A 21,654-nucleotide genomic window follows, 5' to 3' on the forward strand; every position below is an offset into this window, starting at 1 on the left:
CCATTCAGGGAACTGGTCCTGTTCATCACCCTAATCTCCGACACCTCAGATGTAGTATGGGGAGTCCACATCAGCGCCAACCTAAGCACTCAGGGGCGCTGGTCAGGGAAGGAGAGGCACCTGCACATCAACATGAAGGAGCGTGCAGGGTGTTCCTCTGATTCCTGACAGGCAGAGTCGTACAGGTCGTTTCTACCACACCATGACTGGTTGTTGCACCCGGAGGTCATGATTATGATCTTCCAGAAGTGGGGTGTTCCCCAACTGGACCTATTCGCGTCGGCCTGGAAAACCAAGTGTCCAAGGTTCTGCTCGCTCCAGGGTCGTGAGACCGGGTCAATTTCCGACACATACCTCATCGACTGGATGTGGACCCTCATGTACGCGTTTCCGCCCATTCCGCTCCTGCCCAACGTCCTGCAGAAAATAAAGAGGGACAGGGCGGATGTTATACTCATCGCTCTAGCCTGGCCGAGACAGCATTGGTTCAGCATGCTGCTGGACCTTTTGATCGCCCTGGAGCTCCCAAGACAGCATGACCTTCTCTTCTAGGACCATGGTCGCCTGTTGCACCCAGACCTGGACTCCCTACACGTCGTGGCCTGGAGGCTCTGTGGCTGATGGAGGGAAAGAGCCTGCTCAGTGCAGGTCCAGCAAGTCCTGCTAGGCAGCAGGAAACCTTCTACACAGGTCGTGTATCGGGCTAAGTGGAGGCGGTTTACTTGTTGGGTGGAGTCCCGGGGTATTCCGCCCAGCCTCTTGCCTATACAGGTGATCCTGGAGTACCTGCTCCAGCTAAAGCTCCAGGGTGTTGCTGGCCTCATTGAGGGTTCAACTGGCGGCCATTTCAGCCTTCCATCAGCTGCTAGAGAGGAGATCCCTGTTTTCCCATCCCATGTCGGTCAGGTTTCTCCAGGGCGTGGAGAGGCTTTATCCGCAGGTCCATGACCTGCTGCTTCCCTGGGATCTCAACCTGGTCCTCTCAAGACTCACAGGGGCCCCCCCCTTTGAACCCATGGCTTCATGCCCCCTGCTCATACTTTCATGGAAGGTAGCATTCCTGGTGGCCATTACCTCAGCTAGGAGGATCTCCGAGATTAACGCCTTGACCTTTTATACAGTATTCTATAAGGACAAGGTCCAGCTGAGGCCAGCCTTCCTACCCAAGGTTGTTTCCCAATTTCATTGTAACCAAGATATTTTTCTCCCCGTGTTTTTTCCAAAACCGCACGGTTCGGAGGAGTTGGCAGAAAGAAGGGACTGAGGGAGTGTAGGGCTAGCAGTGCCTCATATACCGTGGCATGTGCGCGGGACTCCAGGGGGCACCGGAGCTGGCCCCATGGGATCTCTTAAGGGGAAAAAAGTTCCAGGAACCATGCATGGAGGCGTGCACTTACCTATGGTGGGATGGACATGAGCAACACATTTCGAAGAACATCAGTTACTGGTAAGTAACCTTGTTTTTTGTTCACTTATTCAGACAAATTGGGCTAGATCTTCAGCTGGTATATAGTGGCATAGCTCCATTGATTTCTGTGGATCTGCACTAATTTATCCCAGGTAAGTATACTGGGAAATATTTTGTAAAGCAAAGCAATTTCATAATGACACCTCACTGTAGTATCTACTAATTAACTCTGCAGAAAAGTGTGGGGAGACTGCCAGGTATTTGGTAAGAAAGGATTTAATAAAGTAGCACCTCAGAAGTTGGTTTTCTCAAGTAATTAGTCTCCTCTAGTCCTTCAAGACCAAAAAAACCCCAAAAACAAACTTTAAAAAAGTAAGAAAAGTAATTGAGTCATTGAACAGTGCATGTGCAAATGACTGACTTTTGTATGTTTACATTTATCAGTATTTAGTATTCTGTTGTACTTTAATAGCATAGGGAGCTATATATTATTCTCAGGCCAGGGTACAGGCCTTTTAATGATTTTTTTTAATTTGATAAAGAACCCGTCTTAAAGTTGCTGAATGATAGCTGATTCTACAAGTTAGTTAGCCCAAGCTACTCTTAAGAATCATGCAATTTTACATGCAGTGAGTCAAGGTTGAGCAAACAGAGTATGGGCCTGTATTCAGTTTTATTGCAGATAGTGACACAGCTCTCTAACAGAAAAGCACTTCCTTTTCCCTTCTGACTCAACTCTAAACCATTCACTGATATTTTAGGTGTAATACAATATTGAACAGAACTGTACTTAGAGAGCTCTACAAAAAGAACAATGACAGGTAAAGAGTGTCAGAATGGCCACTGATAAGTGTTGTGTAGAATTGTGTACGTTTCTAGCAGCATTTTAGATGACTTAGTCAGCAGAAGAAAAAACAGTATGAAACATTAAGGGCAGGTGAAGTCTCTCTGGGTCATAAGGTGAACTTCATTTGTTAGTGTGATTGTAACTTCGTTAAGACACCCAATCTCTTATGAACACAGGTTCCAGCCTAGGGTGCTGGATACCTTGGAGAGGGCAAACAATGGGCATCAATGTTCTTCTTCGAGTGCTTGCTCATGTCCATTCCACTATAGGTGTGTGCACACCTCCATGCACAGTTACCAGAACTTTTTTCCCCTTAGCAGACCTCAGAGGGCTGGCTCCAGCACCCCCTGGAGCCCCACGCACATGTCGCGGTATATGAGGCTCTGCCAGCCCTAGGCCCCCTCAGTTCCTCCTTTCCACCCGTGACAGTTGCTGGAACTAGCCTTGCTTGCATTGAAAGTACTATTCCCCTTGTTTGGACTTTATTCTGTTCTGTATTTTTATAGTTTAGTTAAGTAGTTGTTAATAGTGTAGTTAGAGGTAAGGTAGTCCTGCCTGGGACTTAGCATGACTGGTCACCGGGCTTTAAGCCATGTGCTGCCTGCGGGAAGTCCTTCCTGCTCAGCAACCCCCACAACAGCTGCCTTAACTGTTTGGGGGAAGCCCTCTGCAAGGCTTTCAAATCCAAGGACTCAAAAGGACAGAGAAATCCATTTGAAAGCCTTGCTTATGGAGGCAGCACTTCACCTGGCCTCTGAGCTGACCCACTCCGCCGCCATACCAAGCATGGAGTTGGTACAGAGTGCACTGTTGGCACCGTCCACGATTTGGCACCAAAGAAGCAGCAGCAGCAGCATGCGGAACATTGGACACTCCCCCATGCTGTCAGAATGGGCAGGGTCAAGTACTGACATACACTGAGGTCAACCTGTGGAGACCCTGTCCCTAGTACCTGCATTTGGAGTTAGAGAGCCTCCCCCAACTCCTGGGAGTAGGAGAGCCCCTCTATCCCTGCCACTGCCGGAGGCTTTTCAGGCAGCAAGAACCTTGTTGGCCTTGCCTAAGCCCCCTATGCCCCACCCTCTGCTGAGGGAGAAGGGGTTGGTGTCCCAGGGCAAACCTGAATGGCAGAGGAGATCCCTGGTATGGGTAGGAGGCTCTCCCTCTGGACGGTCACCTAGCGTGGAGCAGCACTGCTCCCTTAGCAGTTGCTCCAGGTCGGCATCGAACCAACCTGCTCCAACGTGGGACATGGAGTCTCCCTCCTGACACCGACGTCAATCCCCAGCACCGGGAGCAGCTCAAGTAAGGAGACAGCCCTGGTCAAGGTCCCCTGCCGGGCGACACTCCTCAGATAGCTCCCATTCCCGCTCACCAGCACTGAAGAGTTCGTCTGCCCTAAGGCGGTGCAGAACCTGGTAGTTGGAGTCGGGCTCGGTACCAAAGAGTGCGCCTGCACCAAGGCAGCGCTGAACCTGGTCACTGAAAGCTGCCATGGAGCTGGGGGCAAGCGGCGTCGGAAGTCAGTGGTACCAAGATGACGCTCCGGTACTTCTGGCTTTTTGGAGCATGACCCTGCTCATCGGCACCATTCATGGCACTGAAGGCATTCCTCATCCTCCTCGAGGTCAGCGTTAGCGAGAAGACGTTCTACAGTAAGACAGCACACTCGTGACTCAGGTCACCGCTCCCCCTGGCATGGTACTGCAGGGCCAGGGTCTTCCTGGAGGGGTAGTCATCGGGTGAGCCAATGTACTCATAAGGTGCCAGAGCCCTCAATGCAGATAGCCCTGCCCCAGGACCAGGTTATAGACTTTGGTGGAGGTTACCACTGTAGCTAGAGCAGCGCTCCAGGTATATTCGGATCTGGTGACTCGGCGGGCAGGGATATAGCCTCCGCTATCTGCATGTGACAGTGCTCGTGGCTCCAATCCTCAAGAGGTTCAGCAATCCAGCCAGGACCTTCCCTTTGAGGGGTTGGCCTGGTTTTCGGCCCAGACTGATGTGACTTCAGCCAGGGGGCACAGGTACTTCATTTGCTACTACCCTCTCTGTTAGTGTTAGCAAGAGATACGAACCTGTGACCCAAGTAGAGCACTGGAGTCTAGGAACTGCTACTCTCTCCTCTTGGGCAAGCTGTTTTACTGTTCTAACAGGCCTGTTTATAAAATGAGTGATGCTTATTTGTTTATGTCAAAAGAGTGGGAGGAGGGGAAAGAAGAATTTCTGTTAGTACTTTGTCTTTACCACTATTCAGCAAAGGGACTAACTCTTGTAGAGGTTGCACCACCTGCTGAGCATCATGCCCTCAGCCCACCTCCTCCAACAGTTCTTCCCTGGGAGCTGGCTGGGGAGCTGCAGTGCAGGGCTTGAGGGACAGGCTCTGAATAATTTACCTCCCACCCCCACAACATGTAGAATCAGTGAGCAAACCAGTGTTTCTCTTTCCCCTTTGCTTGGGGGGAAGGAGGGGAAAATCAGCGAAAGGTAGAACCAGAACTATACCAACACTGATGGTTTGGAAGCCTAGGTCAGCCAGGGGTGCTGGCAAATCCACAAGTAGGAATTGTTTTCTACAAGGCAGAGAGGACCTGGCTCACAACATTACACTGGTAGTTATTAAAAGGTCATTTATTTGCCAACAGATCTCAATATTTTCCATTTATTAAGCTAGGAGCAACCTATACCGTCACATAGTGAGGACATATTTGCAAATATTGCTTTTAATAGATTATGTCAAAGGCAGGTACGGAAGTTTTCATACGAAGATCCCTCTGTCTGAATAGGCCTCTGCTAAGAAAGGTACTAAAATCCTAATGGCCTGCATCGCAATACAATATGGTTTCTAAATTACTGTATTCATCCCAGAATCTAGCTAAGCAAACAAATAAGCAGTTGGATAAGAATAGAATTTTTATGTATTTTTCTATAAGGATAAGACTACAAGGGAGCACATTTTTTATTCAAGTACCTCCACAGGTGGCTTTTCAAAGTTATGCAAATAACACACAATACATTAAATGACAATCAGCAAAATATTTTATTTCTTGCACAAACATTTTGAAAAAGCCAATAAGTATGCATGATAAGTAATACAAAACAGCTTGTGATTAACCAGCAAGAGTTGCTCATCAAAAATAAGTCTTTAATACAAGAAAAAAAATCTTTGGGTATGTTTGTCCCATAGAGATAGAAGCAACACAAATGCTTTACTTTAAACTTGCATATATTGCCTGTTCCAAAGACAGATTTAAACTAGAGTGGGAACACATCAGTTGTACTCAAGAGGATGCAGTAAAGTTCTACTGAAGACCAAAGTTTCAGACTAAAAAATATACAATGACATGTCAAGATCTCCCCAAAGCTACTAAATAAGGTTGAATGTAAAAGGAACAAAGTGAATATTTTTTAGTATCTTTTCCACCAGTTAGGTGCAGAATACCAGGCTGTACACATAAGCAGAGGAGGAGGTCCTGCAAATTAAAGATACTGAAAGGGTATAGCATCACTATAACTTACTCTTTCAGTGACAGAAGCACCTGCTGACCATTAAAGAGAGTCTTTTAGCCCACAGTTTTACAATTTGACTGCTTCAGTTTCTGTAGCATCACTGTTGCGGGAAAGTAGAAAATTCTGCAGAAAACATCTCACAACAGGTTAGGTACAAGCTGCTTACATCACACCTACAAGCACTTTTGGATTCAGCTAGACATATTAAATTGTTGTCAGACAAGACTGATTCTACACACCCTTTTCAGGCAAAATTCCAACTGGAATTTTGCTTGAGCACTAGATGGAGGGTAGAACCCCTTGCTTAGCAGCTTATTACAGATGTAACCATGTACAAAAAGAATGTTTAAACTTATACAGCCATTTAGTTTTTGCCAATGGGATTTTAGTACTCCTAGAGATTTGCAATTAACATCCCAACGTAAAAACCTCATCAGCGCAGTGGTTAGTGCTGACCACAGAACACTATTAAGAGTGAAATCCCAGCAGGAGCAGTTCTGAAAAGTTGTCAGATCTACAGTTTTCTGCAGAAGGGACACACAAACCAGTATAGCACCTTCACCTCTTTAAATAAAAATAACTGATTCAACTTTCTGTATTAAAAACATACATGAAAAAGACCCCCAACTGCTTGGGGAATTAGTGCACAAAACCTCCTGCCTTCAAGAATTCATCTCAGGTCCTTAGGATGGGAATGGATAGTAAAGGTAACCAGCTGGAAAAGATTTGCTTTAAGCAAGGACAGTCCAAAATACAACTGGAAATTATGTTCCTACTATATGTGTATTTCTGTTAATCTGTCATAACCAGTTCACCACCAGACTTCAACTAAAAGCCAGCCTGAACCTTTCAAGGTACATGGGTAAGATGCAGCCATTCTTGACCTTCCTACTGTAAAAGCTTTGTGATGATTAAGATTTGGCAATAGAAAGGTAAATAAAGGTGCATTTTCCATACACATCCATACCATGTGTAACATCCGCTATACACAGTGTTGGGAAGTAACTAGTCACCACTGTGATTACAATGCTAAGCAAAGTAACTGAACATTTAATTCCTCAAAAATTATGCTTTACTGCTGAAAGTTGATTACAATTCAATGGTCCGTCTCTCTGAAGGATGGGGTAAGGAAAGCACAGCCAAGCACCGTGCATCACTACCCACCTGCAATACAATTAAGTTGTTTGTGTGCCAAATTTTGGTGCAACATTAAAAATAGTCTCTTAAAATTTGAGTCTAAAACAGATGGCTTGTCTTCCAAACTCATTAAGAAATCTAAATGATTATAATCTAAATGTAGCTTCCCAGCACTGTGCACCAGCCCCCCGTGTGTACTTCGTCTTGTTCCCCATTAACTAGATGCTTTTCCATACATCAGCTTTCCTTTTGCACTACAGCACAGCTAAATCGCCCGTCTTCTTTAGTAGGAGAATCTCATGTCCTTGGTGTATCCCAGTTTTTCCAGGTTGGGAATGCAAGCATACTGGATCATGGGAGGAGGACCACACATGAGGATCAGAACATCATCTTGAGGAGGTGGCATGTGCTCTCTGAGCAGGTCTTGACTCACAAATCCCTGGCTATATTCCCAATCTGAATGGAGAGGGGGAAGAGGGGGAAAAAAGAATTTTATTTATAGGCTTTATAATGACACTCACCCTTATTTATTATGGCCCAACCAACAACAGGGCCCCATTGGGCTAGGAACTTTACAGACAAACACAGAATAAAAGAGTACTGGGACACCTTGAATGTATTAATACATTTATCATCAACACCCTAGTGTTGTATAGAAGAATTATCATCCTCCTATTAAAGATGAGGAACTAAGATAAAGTAAATGATTTGCTAAGTCACACAGGAACTTTGTAGCAGAGCTGTGAACAGAACCCAAGTTTCCCCTCTTCTCTCCCTCCCCTTCCCCATGCCCATCACAGTTCAGTACCACAAGACCATCCTTCCTTCCTTTCTCCCTCCCTCAATTCATTGTTTAAGAAAACATAGGTATTCAGTGTGTTAACCCTTTCATACAGTGATTCAGGGCTCCCCAGCGTGCTACTGGTACTGAACACAGAAAACTGCTTATCCCAAAAAGGGGAATGAGGTTACTTCTTTAAGCTCCCAAATTAGCAAACATCTAATCCCCAATGCTTGTTTCAATAATGCACTCGCTCTCTCTTCAAAATATATTGAAACTAGAGGCTTGAGAACATTGGGGGACTTGTTCAACTTTGCCTCACTGAGGTCAAAGATGAGCATTCTCCTGCCCCATTTCATACCTCCAGCACTAGCTAACAACATCCTCCCTATGGCAGCTCTGAATGCATAATTACCTTTAACAGGAGATTAAAAAGTTAGAGAATTCTAGAATTATAATCATCAGCACTACTAATTTGGTACATTGACAGGGATCGTATGTTAGTTCTTACTCTCAGGTGCTCTGTCCAACGTATACCAAAGCTTAAAGCGGTCTGAATGCTGAACCTGGACTTCCTCCAGTTCTGAACGTAACAGGATATCTTTCTCACTCTGCAGGGAAAGGAAAGGCATTGAAAGGCATTAAAACTTCACATTTCAATAGAATCCTTCATCCAGGCTCTTCACAAAGGTTTTGTGAGGCTTAATTTTGTTCAGTAATTATCACCTTAATTTTAGAGACAAAGAAAATGTAAAAGACATAAGTGAACTTAGTGGCAGAATCAGAAACACTCCCAAAATTTCCCAGCTTCCTGAACTCTGACCACCATACTGTGCCTTTCCTCTAAGGAAAGGAGTAAAAATATATTTAGATGATTTTTTCTGTAACAAAACAACCCCCACTACATGGTTATTAGATGCAGCATTACGAAACTGAAATGCTCTTTTAGCAGTCTTCAGTATCAATTCAGCTTTCATAAAACCTGGGAAATTATTGCACAATGACATCACTACAGTTCAGCACTATAGTATAAATGCTAGGAGAGTCTTAGGATAGTTTTTCCATCTTCTCTTCAGCTTCACATTATGAAGTGGTGCTAGACCCTCATAATCTACCCAGCCAGGCAGTGATTGGAAAGTAATGTATTTGAAATTGCAGAGGTGGAGAGAATTAATCAGCACCTGTTTCTGAGAAGGCACCTATTTCTGGAGCGAACATGAAACTGCATCTGTTACAAGAAAGCTATTTATTGATCTGACTAAATCAAAGCAGGCATCTGAACTGGACAATGGAAAACATTCTAAATGATCTAGAAGGGGGGCAAAGGGCATGTAGTGAGATTAGCAATAAGTATTAAAACATGGATGTGTAGGACAAAAATAATACAAGGGGGTCTACAGTGTTAAAAATATAGGCAGGAAATAAAATGAGATTCTACCTGGGATAATGTAAAATATATACCTAATCCTAAACACAGATTAACAGAGGGGGAGAAATCTAGAAAGCAGCAAAAACTGAAGGATGGGTTACAGGTCAAAGTGGGCAGAGTAGCTAAGAGTTTGCAACTGAATGTTACATTATAATATGATTTTTGTTTGTGCACAGACACAAACAGCATGTCACAGAGCAGGGAGACAGCGGTCCCTCTGCACAAAGCTTTGTTAAGACCTACACCTGGAATACAGGGTGCCCCAATACTAGGAATATATTGACAGGCTGGCAAGAGTTGAAAAAAGAGCAACAACAGTGTTGAAGGGCTGAGTACAAAGGTGGTGGGGAAAAAACCTCAATAGGAGGAAACACTGATCACAATTCCACAGTGTATGAACCATCCTTAGAATGAGACATTTTATACTTCAACTGGCTAAATAATGACCAAGAAAGGACATTTGTTTCAAGCAAGAACTGAGAAGCATTTGGAGTGGTAAAATATTGGGATGAAACAGAAGAGGGAAAATGTAGGCTTAACATCAGGAAAAACTTCCCAACAGTAAGACGCATTAGTCTATGGAATACTCTTCCAAGTGAAATGGGACATCACTTGGCACATTCAAGACTAGGCTGAACATAATTCTGATAAATGTACAATAAATGATCAATCCTATATTGGCAGAGAGAAGGCCTAGATGACCACCAGTCTTTTCCATCACTAACTTTTACTATTCTCATTTCTACAACATTATCTCTGATTAAAATAACTTCACTGGATACAAGATAAAGCACTGAGGCTATACTGTATGATGCTACACTCTGTCAACCCACTCATATGCTTTCCTTTGGGTTAGTGTAACTTGATACAATGTACTTACATGTTTATGCCCTCAGATTTTCAGAAATGCTCAGCATCCACCAACTCCTATTAAAAATAATGGGAGCTGAGCTCTGGCTACTTTGTTTAGGTGCCTATATGGAAGCTGATCTCTTGAGAATCTTGCCCTTCATACATTTTGGAATGTGCTGCAGAATGTTATCTGTGTGAGAGTGGCTGATTTGGTTTTAAAGACGAGTTCGCTTTCAACAGAGGGTGTCTGTTACCATTTAATCGGGATAATGGATTACTAGAACCAAATGGGACTAAGACCTGTCAACTTACATCCCTACCCTTCAAACAGTGGACAGTTTTGTATCCAAATTAAGCCATCATGCTTGGACAACACCACCTACCTCTATTTCTCCTCCTTCTTATGCCTAATGACTAGCACAGCTAGATCATGAAATTTATAAACAAGAGTTTCTTGTTTTAAAATTGAGGATATCATTTGCCAGGTCCATTAAAACCACATTAAGATTCACTCTATCAACCCTTCATTGGAGTTTTGTAAAGAAAGAGACAGCATGTGGTGACATAACACAATTCAACTCCTCTGAAAGGCTGCAATTTGAAAATAGGGCCTGAGTGGAACATGCCCCTGACAGATCAGAAAACATCTTTATGTAGTGCTGCTTCTACAACAAGTAAGCTGCTATTTCTAATTGCATGGCACTCTCTCCCCTATTCACAGTTATCGGCTATGGGGGACAATAAAGTTTAGGTTACATACTGCAACTGTGCTCAGCAACAGTCAGATTCCTACTTCCCTACACATGCTGGTTCCATGCTCTGGAGGCAGAGGTATTAATCTTGAAGGAGGGCAAATGATGTTGTCTCTAGCTGAGGCAGCTTTAAAATTCTGTCCAAGGCTCTCTCAAAAAATGTGCTAATCACTTCCAAGAAACATACAAAAGAAAGACTTCCCTCTCTTAAAAACACTTACAGTCTGGATAACAGCCAACAAGAGGACATAGAAAAAACAGAGTGGGCAGATGGCACAGCAAGGGTTACCATGCAGTAATGAAGAGAACTGTGCGCTCATTGCAACGGCCTCACATGTGGCTGTCTTTATAGTGTGTTAATTTTTAGCTTAGGATTTCATTATACTGAATTGTATTTGTGTTCTGTGCTGTCTCAGGAGAGATTTGTGTATACCTGGTTTTTGGGTTTTTTTTTAAACTTAGGACAATTTTAATACCTTGCCACAACAAGAAAAGAAGAGTTACCTGATTAGCAAACAACAGCTGACAAATGGTGTGATCATCTTTGTCTTTCATGATGGCTCGAATGAGCTGCAGCATAGGAGTTATCCCTGAAAAAGAACTGCAATTAAAAACAGGCCACGAGCAATTCACCCACAACCTCACAGAAACAAGGCACTCAAAGAATGAAACTTCATTCTGACATACCAGTTCCACCTGCGATCATCCCAACATATTTCACTGTTTTAAGAACAGGTTCAGATTTCTTGTCAGGGCGAATAGCAAACTTGCCTGGAAAAAGAGGAGAGGAGAAATACTAGGGAGTATAAGCAAACACTAATTTAGACAAAGGACTGGGATTGCAAATCCTGAATTCTAATTCTGATTTATTAGTGACTCAGGCCCTGGGCAGTCAACCTCTCCACTCAGTTTTCCCATCTGTAAAATGGGGATATGTCATCTTTTCTCTCCTAAGGCTATCATGAGGACAAACAGGTATGTCTGGAAAGTGCTAACTATGTTAAAAGACATTGAAAATGAATGCTGCCAGTGTGTCATAATTATATGGAATTTTTTTTTTTTTTACTCGTTACTCAACACCATGCTACTATGCATTTCAGTAGTATCTAGGGGCTCTGATCAAGGAGAAGAAGCCAACTCTGACAAGGACCGCCCCCACTCCCAAGATCAACCTGTCCTCAAGAGTTTACAATCCATCTTTGTATGTAAAAACTATTTCCAGGAGACACCTCAACTGTGTGGGGAGGAAACTTGGCTAAAAATTAAGCATCTAAACACTATACTACAAATCCATCATCAATTATTATGCAAACACCAGCCCAGTGGGTCGTATTGAATAAGGCCATGACCAGGTTTTAAAAGAGCCTTTGCATAGGTCTCTACGGGCTTCTCTTCACTGTGCTTTTTTTTTTTTTTTTAAACCTGGAGTTAACTGATTCCCAATTAACTTGAGGTACTTTCTAGTATGGACTGACTTGATAGAGGCTACAAACATTTCTGCTTTACTCTAGGAATCAGCCCCAGCTTGGGATAAAGCCTATTTCTTATCCCTGACATTAAACATTCCTGCTTCATTCATAGAGGTCTGGCCAAAGTAACCAAGTTTAACAGCTGTTAACTCTGTAGTGTAGATGGGATCCTAATACAGCTACTGCCTCTTTTGCTCTGAATTGAGAGTAGGATTCCGTCAGGCCTGCTCTACACATAGTTTTTGTATCAGTATAACTATGTCAGTTAGGTGCGCTATTTTTTGCCCATATAGTACAACCCCTCTTGTGGACACAATTACAGTAGATAAATGTTGCATCATCCTGGTGTAGCTTAGGCCAGGCTTACACGAGAAACTTTTGCCAGTACAGCAATGTTGGTTAAGGGTTTTTGAGTTTTTTGATTTTTGGGTAATATTTCTGCACCAGCAAAAGCCTTAGTGTAGACACAGGTATAGTGGCATAAATGTGCTTCTGCTGCTATAGCAAATTTTACTGAGGGAACACATACAGTTCTACTGGCAAAAGCACACTGTGGGTCAAAGCTGTGTCTGTACGAGAAGAGTTCGCCAGTACCGCTATACCAGCAAACCTTTGTAATGTAGATAAGGCATTATTCCCCTTCCTATATAGAAACGTTTACAACAGTATAGCTGCATCCACACTAGAGTGATTGTACCTCTCTAAGTATCCCAATATAGTTAAAGTGGTACAACTTGTGCATAGGCAAGGCCACTATGAGAAAGTTAGTGATCATCACTACTCCTACATTACAATGTATCACAGTTTCATATGATTTTCTGTGCTTTTTATTCTGGACACTATTTTCAAAATCAGTCTTGCCTTTTCCCTTGTAGACAAGTAATCCACTGGGTCCTCTGAAGTCAATGGTATCTTCTATTTTCAGGCCGTCTAAATACTGAGACATCTTCCCTCCATCCGGGAACTTTGGATGGACCCCTTTAAAGTAAATCTGTTAAAAATAAAGATTAAAAGGAACTGTTTCATTAAAATTAAATTACTGATTTATAGAAAGAGCTAAAACCAAAGACAAGTTTTTGCCTTTATTTTCTGTAGCACACAAATTCATATGCCCAAATTCACCATTCAGTGAGCGTGTTACTAAAAATAAGGCAGGCTAAAGGAACACACTTGGCTGACAAAAAATTAAGCTGCTTGGACTCTGTTCTGAAAGGGATTTACTCCCCTATGTTTGTCTGACTTTTGAACAGAAAGTAGCAAAAATTAAATGAGATCTTAACACTCAGTCAAAATCTTTCAATAAACAAGGAGATATGGCTGTCAGACAAGCTAAAACAGTGATCTGTGAATCCAAAACAGACAATTCTATTTTAAAGTCAATTGAATAGGTGAAAATTGTCCTAAGGCAAATTTGTTACATAGGGATAGCCTCAAGACTTGTTAACCTTGGGCCCAATTCTGAGGTGTCAAGTACCTACAGCTTCCATGTTGTCTAGACTAACAGAGTGGGTGCATAAATGGTTGAAAGACTATATTCAGAGTAGTTATCAATGGTTCGTTGTCAAACTGGGAGGGCATATGTAGTGGGGTCTCACAGGCATCCTGGATCCAGTCAATACTAGTCAATACTTTCCATTAATGACTTGGATTAGGAAGTGGAGAATATGCTTATAAACTCTGCAGATGACACAAAACTGGGAGGGGTTGCAAACACTTTGGAGGACAGGATTAGACAGCAAAATGGCCTTGATAAACTGGAGAATAGGTCTGAAATCAACATGAAATTAAATAAAAGACAGGTGCAAATTACTTCACTTATGAAGGAAAAAATCAAATGCACAACTCTAAAGTGGGGAATAACTGGCTTGCTAGCTGGAAGAACTGCTGAAAAGGATCATAAACTGAATATGAGCAAACAATGTGATACAGTCTGAAAAAAGTGAATATCATTCCAGGATGTATTAACAGGGGTGTCAGATGGAAGACATGGGTGGTAGCTGTCCCATTCTACTTAGCACTAGTGAGGCCTCTGTGTCCAATTCTGGGCACCACGCTTTAGGAAAGAGTTGGACAAATTGGAGAGAATACAGAGGACTCCAGAGCAACAAAAATGATAAAAGGTTTAGAAAACCTGACCGATGGGGAAAGGTTAAAAACTGGGCATCATGTTGAGTCTTGAGAAAAGACAACTGAGGAGAGGCCTGATAACAGTCTTGAAATATATTAAGGGCTGTTATAAAGAGGACAATGATCAATTGTTCTCCACTGAAGGTAGGGCAAAAAGTAGTGGGCTTAATCTGCAGAAAGGGAGATTTAGGTGAACTATTAGGAAAAAAAGCTTTCTAATTATAAGGCTAGTTAAGATCTGGAATAGCTTCCAAGGGAGGGTGTGGAATCCCCATCGCTGGAGGTTTTAAAGAAGAGGTTGAACAAATATCTCAAGGATGGTCTAGGTTTACTTGGTCCTGCCTCAGCTCAGGGGACTGGACTTGACTTCTTGAGGCCCTTCCAGCACTACATTTCTGTGATTCTATGATTTACTTTATAGTGTTTCACAATGTGAGACTGAAACACATAATTGGAAACAAAACTCTGAAGAGAACCAGCAAAGTATTGTAGTAATTTAACACTAAATTCTATCAGCTTTTAGAAATGTTTGCTGAATACCTCAACTTGGCCATTGAGAGGGGAAATTCAGAACATTAGATGATCCAAACTCACCTTTGTGCCAAACAAAGCATTCACCCAACTCACAATGTTATGGATCAGTGACATCCATTCCTACCAGCTCCCACATTTAATAATTCTCCTACATATTCCATTGGTGACCTGATTAGTATGGGGTAAGCATACAGGAGTTCACACATGATTAGTTGCTTCTTAAATAATACTGCAGAATTTTATGAACTTCTACAAATTTGATTCCCTTTGGTATAGAAACTTTGGAAACCTGCACTCTATGTGTACAGAGATCTTCTAATCCGTCCCTTCCCCCCAAAAAATCACTTATTAAACACTTTATAGATTATATCATGATTGATTTGCATGCTGGGGGACCACTGAATGAAAGCCAACAAGCCAACGCAGAGTTAGACGTCATGGAATCACACAAAAATATGTTTACAACACCATCTTTTTTTACCTTTTAAAGGCTTGTAAACAAGCAAGTATTGCATGGCACAATGATACCCTTACCTTGACAACAAGATCCACATAGCCTTTGTCATCATCACTGGAAACTGGAGTGTAGGGTCTGATAACCAGATTCCCATCAATCCGTGCAGAAAGATAGATATGCTGTCCTACAAGTGGGGGATAGAAGGTTGGGGGAGGGAGAGTAGGTTTATTTTTGAGGGACTATTTGAGAGAGTTCTCTTTCACTACAGCTGACAATGGACTTGGTGGAAGGCCAGATCGGATCCTAAGCATCCCTTTACCCCTTTGGTCCAGAAGCAACAACTTGTCCTTGCTCTCTTGTATTTCTATAGCAACTTGCTAGATTTCTTCCTCCAGTGTGCATGAAATCCAGTTGAGCTGACAGTGGGTTCAGCTACTACGCCAGCCTAAAAGAGCAGCTCTCCAACCAGGAATTCAACTTTAACATCCATAACCACAAGTTAGATTTTGCAGGAGATACTATATATTACACACATACACAGATGTGCAAAAGGATGTTCAAGGCTGACTCACACATCTGAGTGTTATTAGAACCTCATTAACACATGTCAGTTACACAACTGAACACAGCTCCATAATAGATGGCTGACATCTAAAGGCATACTATGAAGATATTCTAGGAGTTCCACATTTAAGGCTGCATTCTGATGTGTATTTAGAGCAGGATTTTTTTTTATTTCATTTTACTTTGAAATTGGAATGAATTAGATGACTTTACAGCGGAAGATATTTTAAATGCTACTGACATTGTGTTTTTGAAAGTTGTTCTTGCAGGCCATAGAATCTGTACTGCTTCACAGGTCTGTGACAGGTATAATTAACAAAGTTTGATTCATTATGATAAAAACCAGGCTGCCAATATAAAACATACCGATAGGAAGACCTAGAATGTGCTCTCGAGTTGGAAGGGCAAAGCGAAATCTTCTTGTGTCATGGCTAACTTCCTGAAATGAGGGGGGGAAAAAAACAAAAATAAACATACATCACACACATGGTTGTAAACAGTTTGTGTTTTGCTGACGGGGGATGTTTGTTTTTAATAGACATGTCAGTCATGCTATTTCTAAAAATTAGGTTCCACCTAATTCACAGATATGTAACAGACCATTTCAACACTGTGGGTATGCTATAGATCAGGAAGTCAATTTAACACTGTTTCACTGCTGTATCATAATTTATTGAAAAGAGAAAGAACAGTTAACATGGATTCATCAAGGGAAAGTCATGCCTGACCAACCTGATTACTTTCTATGAAGAGGTGACTGGCTCTGTGGATGTGGGGAAAGCGGTGGACATGATATACCTTGACTTTAGCAAAGCTTTTGATACGGTTCTCACAGCATTTTTATCAGCAAGTTAAAGAAGTATAGGTTGGATGAATTGACTATAAAATGGATAGAGAACTGGCTAGAGCATAGGGCTAAACGAGTAGTGATCAATGGCTCCATGTCCAGCTGACAGCCGGTCACAAGCGGAGTGCCCCAGGGGTCGGTCCTGGGGCCGGTTTTGTTCAACACCTTCATTAATGATCTGGAGGATGGGGTAGATGGCACCCTCATCAACTTTGCAGATGACACTAAGATGGGGGGAGTGGTAGATACCCTAGAAGGTAGGAATAGGATACAGAAGGACCTAAACAAACTGGAGGATTGGGCCAAAAGAAATCCAATGAGGTTCAACAAGGACAAGTGCAGAGTCCTGCACTTTGGATGGAAGAATCCCATGCACAGCTATAGCCTGGGGACCGACGAGCTAGGCAGCAGTTCTGCAGAAAAGGACCTGGGAATAACAGTGGATAAGAAGCTGGATATGAGTCAGCAGTGTGCCCTGGTTGCCAAGAAGGCTAATAGCATATTGGGCTGCATTAGTAAGAGCACTGCCAGCAGATCAAGGGAAGTGATTATTCCCCTCTATTCGGCATTGGTGAGGCCGCATTTAGAGTATCGTGTCCAGTTTTGGGGCCCCCCACTACAAAAAGGATGTGGACAAGTTGGAGAGAGTACAGCGGAGGGCAACAAAAATTATTAGGGGGTTGGAGCACATGACTTATGAGGAGAGGCTGAGGGAACTGGGCTTGTTTAGTCTGCAAAAGAGAAGAATGAGGGGGGATTTGATAGCAGCCTTTAACTACCTGAAAGGGGATTCTAGGGAGGATGGAGCTAGGCTGTTCTCAGTGGTGGCAGATGACAGAACAAGGAGCAACGGTTTCAAGTTGCAGTGGGGGAGGTCTAGGTTGGACATTAGGAAAAAGTTTTTCACTGGGAGGGTGGTGAAGCACTGGAATGGGTTACCTAGGGAGGTGGTGGTATTTCCATCTTTAGAGGTTTTTAAGCTGCGGCTTGACAAAACCCTCGCTGGGATTATTTAGCTGAGGTTAGTCCTGCTTTGAGCAGGGGGTTGGACTAGATTTTTTCCTGAGGTCCCTTCCAACTCTCTGATTCTATGATTGATACTTCAGTTTATGAGGTCAAAAAAATAATAATAAATACCTAAGACAACTTTTAAAAAAAAAAAAGAGAAACTGTATAAAAAATATTTCAAATATAAACAAAGTTAAATAAACAATTTATTTTAGGCAATAACTTTATAATGCTCTGTGCTTGTACAGAACTCCACACAAAGATCTCAAAAGGTATCTAATCAGTTCTGCATCTGTAGTTTTAATTTAGACAAAAAACAAGAAGGAGAAAGTTCAGTGCCAGAAGTTTCAGAACAGTTCTCCAACAAAAGACAGATCTAACTTATTTTTGGCTATGACGTAAAAACAGATGAATTAGTTATTCTAATTTAGTCCTGGAGCAGAATACTGCAAATTACACGGGTGGGTATAAGAAGGGATTGACGCATATCAGCGTGGTCTCCTTTGTTACATTAATGGCTTTAAAATATTATATATAAAGTTTCCTTAATTACAATGGGAAAGAGCACTAACTGCAGATTAGAGCCCTGCTATAAAACTTGGGACCTTATTACTGATTTCAAAATCATTTAACTCAAAATAAATCAAAGCAATTTATTTCTCATACTATTTAAAGAGTTATGATCATAACATTAAGTCATGATCATTGGACCAAAGTGACACATCAGTTTAGAGAACATGTAAAATATTAAGTGATATGTAATGTATTTGAATGGGAAGAATGAACAAACACTGATGAGACATTGTTTCATTTTCACTTTTCCACTCTACCATGTAGGCTTTTTGTTTCAATACTGCATACTTTAGAGTCTGAACTCTAGTGCTATTGATTATTTTGCATCCCTTGAACAAACAACAAATACTTAACACCACTACAGCATTTTCATATGTAAAGCTTTACAGGGGTGGGTAGGTATCACTTCCTCCCATTTTACAGATGAGGAAATTGAAGCACAGAGCTGTTAAGTGATTTTCCCACGGGCACACAGCAAGGCAGTGACATGGCAGGAAAGAGAACCCAGATCTCCCAGTCCAATGCTCATCCATTGTACCATATTGCATCTTCTTATAAAAGCCTTATAAAATGTAATAAAGCATTATATCCCTTACATACAATGGTTAAATACCTATAGAAGTGATATTATCTATTAAATTAGATATGATTTTAGAATAGTTGCTATAAATAGGAGGGGAAGAATGACCACTGAAAATACACGTGCACATGAAGGCGTCCACCTAAGAAAACAATTCTCTCCCATCAGGAGATATGCTGTAACAAATAAAATTTGTTTTCAAGTAAGGACATGTTTACACTTAATTAAAGTGCTAGAGCAGAGCAGCTGCAGCTTTTGAAGATGTTAATCCATCTCTGTGTGAGGCGGTAGCAGCTCTCTCGTCTACATAGTGCTGTCTACACCTCGGGTTAGGTCAGTATAACTGCTTCGCTCACGGGTGTGGGTTTTCCACATGCCTGAGCAACAGTTATACCAATGTATGTTTGTAGTGCAGATCTGACCTAAGCTCCATATTCTACCTGAAAGCCAATTGTGCAACACACTTCTGTATCTTGGAGACTTTTTTCAAATAGTGACTAACACTTTTAACCATAAAATCCTAAATTCTCATCCAGTGCAATTTAACAGGTCTTAAAATCATCTGCAGTGTACACAAGAAGTTACATTCTTTCCCACACACGCACACAAAGTGGATTTGGCAACACAGAAGCGTAAATCACAAAGGTCACCATTCATTTTAGTGAGAAACAGTTTTTCATTAAGCTAGTATTTTTGGAAATCTATAGTTGCTTTGTAAACATGTTCTCTGTTTATATGAGAAGTATTTTTGAACTCTCAGCCACAAAGATACAATCTGCATTATAGTACTTGTGACTACAGCTGAGCATAAAATGGGTCTCTCTCTTCTCCCCTCTTCCCAACACCATGGAAAATCTGGATGAAAATGAAAAACAGTTTATACAGAAAAGCCAGTCTAATCCTGTGGATTTTAGGAATGTAGGGTGACATGTTCCACAGGATAATCCAGAAGTGACAGCCTTTCCCATTTGTCATGGAGATAAAGCAATGCTAAACAACAAGAGTTTAGACTCCATGTTTAAAAAAAAATTAGATGCTGTCAAGTTTACATTGCACTGTCAGCATTGGCTAAATTAGGTAAAAAGCATTTAAACTCTCTGTTTAAACAGAAGTGTTTATATGTCTTAAATTAGTGGTTCTCAAACTTTTTGCTTTCACACAACAAGCCTCTGAATTTGACCCCTAGTCCCCATGGGATGCCTGCTCCTCTTTCACCCCTGGCTCCCATGGCCCATTCCCACTTTATTTCCCCCCCTTCCCCCAAGCTCACCTGGAGACACTGACCTGCATGTATGGAGCAGCTGGTATGGCTGCTCACTCCCCCCTTGAAGGCTGCTCTTCCAGGCACCCCAGGGGGTTGTGGGAGAGCAAGGAGCAATGTCAGGCTCCCTGCATCCAGGTCACTTTCCCCACCTAGGCTCTGAAAGAAGAGGGCAGAAGCAGCAGCTCCTGATGCTCGCCTCACAGCACAGCCCAGGGGGGAGAAAGTGACCTGGATGCCGGGTGCCCTGGCCTTGCACCTCACTCCTCCCCTCACAGCTCCCTAGCAGGGTGCAGAGGAACGTTGGGGGAGGGGTGGAGCAGTATCTGTGTGTCACTACTCCCTCTCCTCCAAGCAGGGAGGCTTACAGCCCCACACCTGGCCAGGCTCGGGGCTCACAGCTCCACAGGTGTTGGTGCTCTGAGCTCACAGCCCTGCGCCTGGCCAGGGTCAGGACTCACAGCTCGCAACCCCCGCTTAACCACGTTGCAACTACCAGTTTGAGAACCAATGGCTTAAATAGAAACAGAACCCTGCAGCCTCAGAACTTTTACAATTCCTAACAGAGCACAAGCTTGTTACATTACTCAAGTTTTAGAATGACAGGGGCATTTGGTATCTATATGTGTTGTCAGTGTGCTCAGTGCATTTACTTACCTCTTTGTCAATCAGCCTTAATGGATATTTCACTTCAGGGTCCTCCAGGGTAATTGCAGGAGTGGGTTTCCTAAAGAGTCTCATGATGAGATTGTAGATTAGCCATACTGGGTATATCACAATCCCTCCAACCTGCAACAATGCAGAAAGACAAGAATATTAACATCACAGTTTAACTAACAAAAGGAAGTTGTTTCAGTGAAGTGATACCATGATAATATCATGTCAGAAATAACCCATGAGGCAGAACCTGTTTCTGCATGGTTATGTTATGAGCATACAGAAAAAAGTCCGTTAAAAATAACTCAGTGCAATAAGTGTAAACACTGGTTTACCATACAAATAATGGGTCCAACTGAGATATCCATTTAGTTTGCATTAGTCTTTCTGGACTCCTAGCACTCAGATATCACAATGTGCAGATTATAGAGATGTTGGTAGACAGATTTATTCTGCCTCTTGTTTTCATATGTCCATTTAGTCATTCAGAGTGAACCCTCCCCTTGTGCAGAGTGTCTATGCAAGTGTGGCATAGGTCTCATATGAACTCTCTGTGCAGGAACAGATTTTAAATATAGGACCATATTATATCTGAATTAACATACAAAAGCCTCATGTAGGTGTTTTTGTATTTTATCCATTAGCATCATAGGACCTAAGAAAACAAGTTCCCCTCCCCCATTAATGTTGTCTTAGCTGCAGATATTGATGTTATGCATGCACACCAGTTTCTAATGGAGCTGAAGCTAACAAGACTATTTACTCTTCCATGTTTTTGTGGCACCATTAGATGTCAGTTCTGAGGGCTTGTCTACACTTACAGCCCTGTACTGGTGCAGCTCTGCCAATGTAGTGCTTAGA

General features: G+C 42.3%; 1 protein-coding gene across 3 annotated transcripts in view; it reads right to left on the reverse strand.

Moving 5' to 3' along the window:
* Positions 1–5,276: 5,276 nt before the first annotated feature.
* The window catches only part of CYB5R3 (cytochrome b5 reductase 3), a 38,984-nt gene continuing 22,606 nt past the window's right edge, over positions 5,277–21,654 (reverse strand). For all 3 annotated transcript variants that reach the window (XM_067559307.1, XM_067559309.1, XM_067559308.1), the window contains 8 exons: positions 20,794–20,925; positions 16,234–16,306; positions 15,381–15,487; positions 13,047–13,176; positions 11,404–11,487; positions 11,221–11,306; positions 8,195–8,294; positions 5,277–7,358 (listed from right to left, as the gene is read on the reverse strand). In XM_067559307.1, the coding sequence (XP_067415408.1) occupies positions 7,186–7,358; positions 8,195–8,294; positions 11,221–11,306; positions 11,404–11,487; positions 13,047–13,176; positions 15,381–15,487; positions 16,234–16,306; positions 20,794–20,925 (885 nt within the window). In that variant the 3' untranslated portion in view covers positions 5,277–7,185. The remainder of the gene's footprint in view (positions 7,359–8,194; positions 8,295–11,220; positions 11,307–11,403; positions 11,488–13,046; positions 13,177–15,380; positions 15,488–16,233; positions 16,307–20,793; positions 20,926–21,654) is intronic.

The sequence above is a fragment of the Emydura macquarii genome, unplaced genomic scaffold, assembly GCF_026122565.2.
Source record: "Emydura macquarii macquarii isolate MOO-44397 ecotype Brisbane River unplaced genomic scaffold, CSIRO-AGI_Emac_v2 contig_2205, whole genome shotgun sequence".
NCBI classification, from domain to species: Eukaryota; Metazoa; Chordata; order Testudines; family Chelidae; genus Emydura; species Emydura macquarii.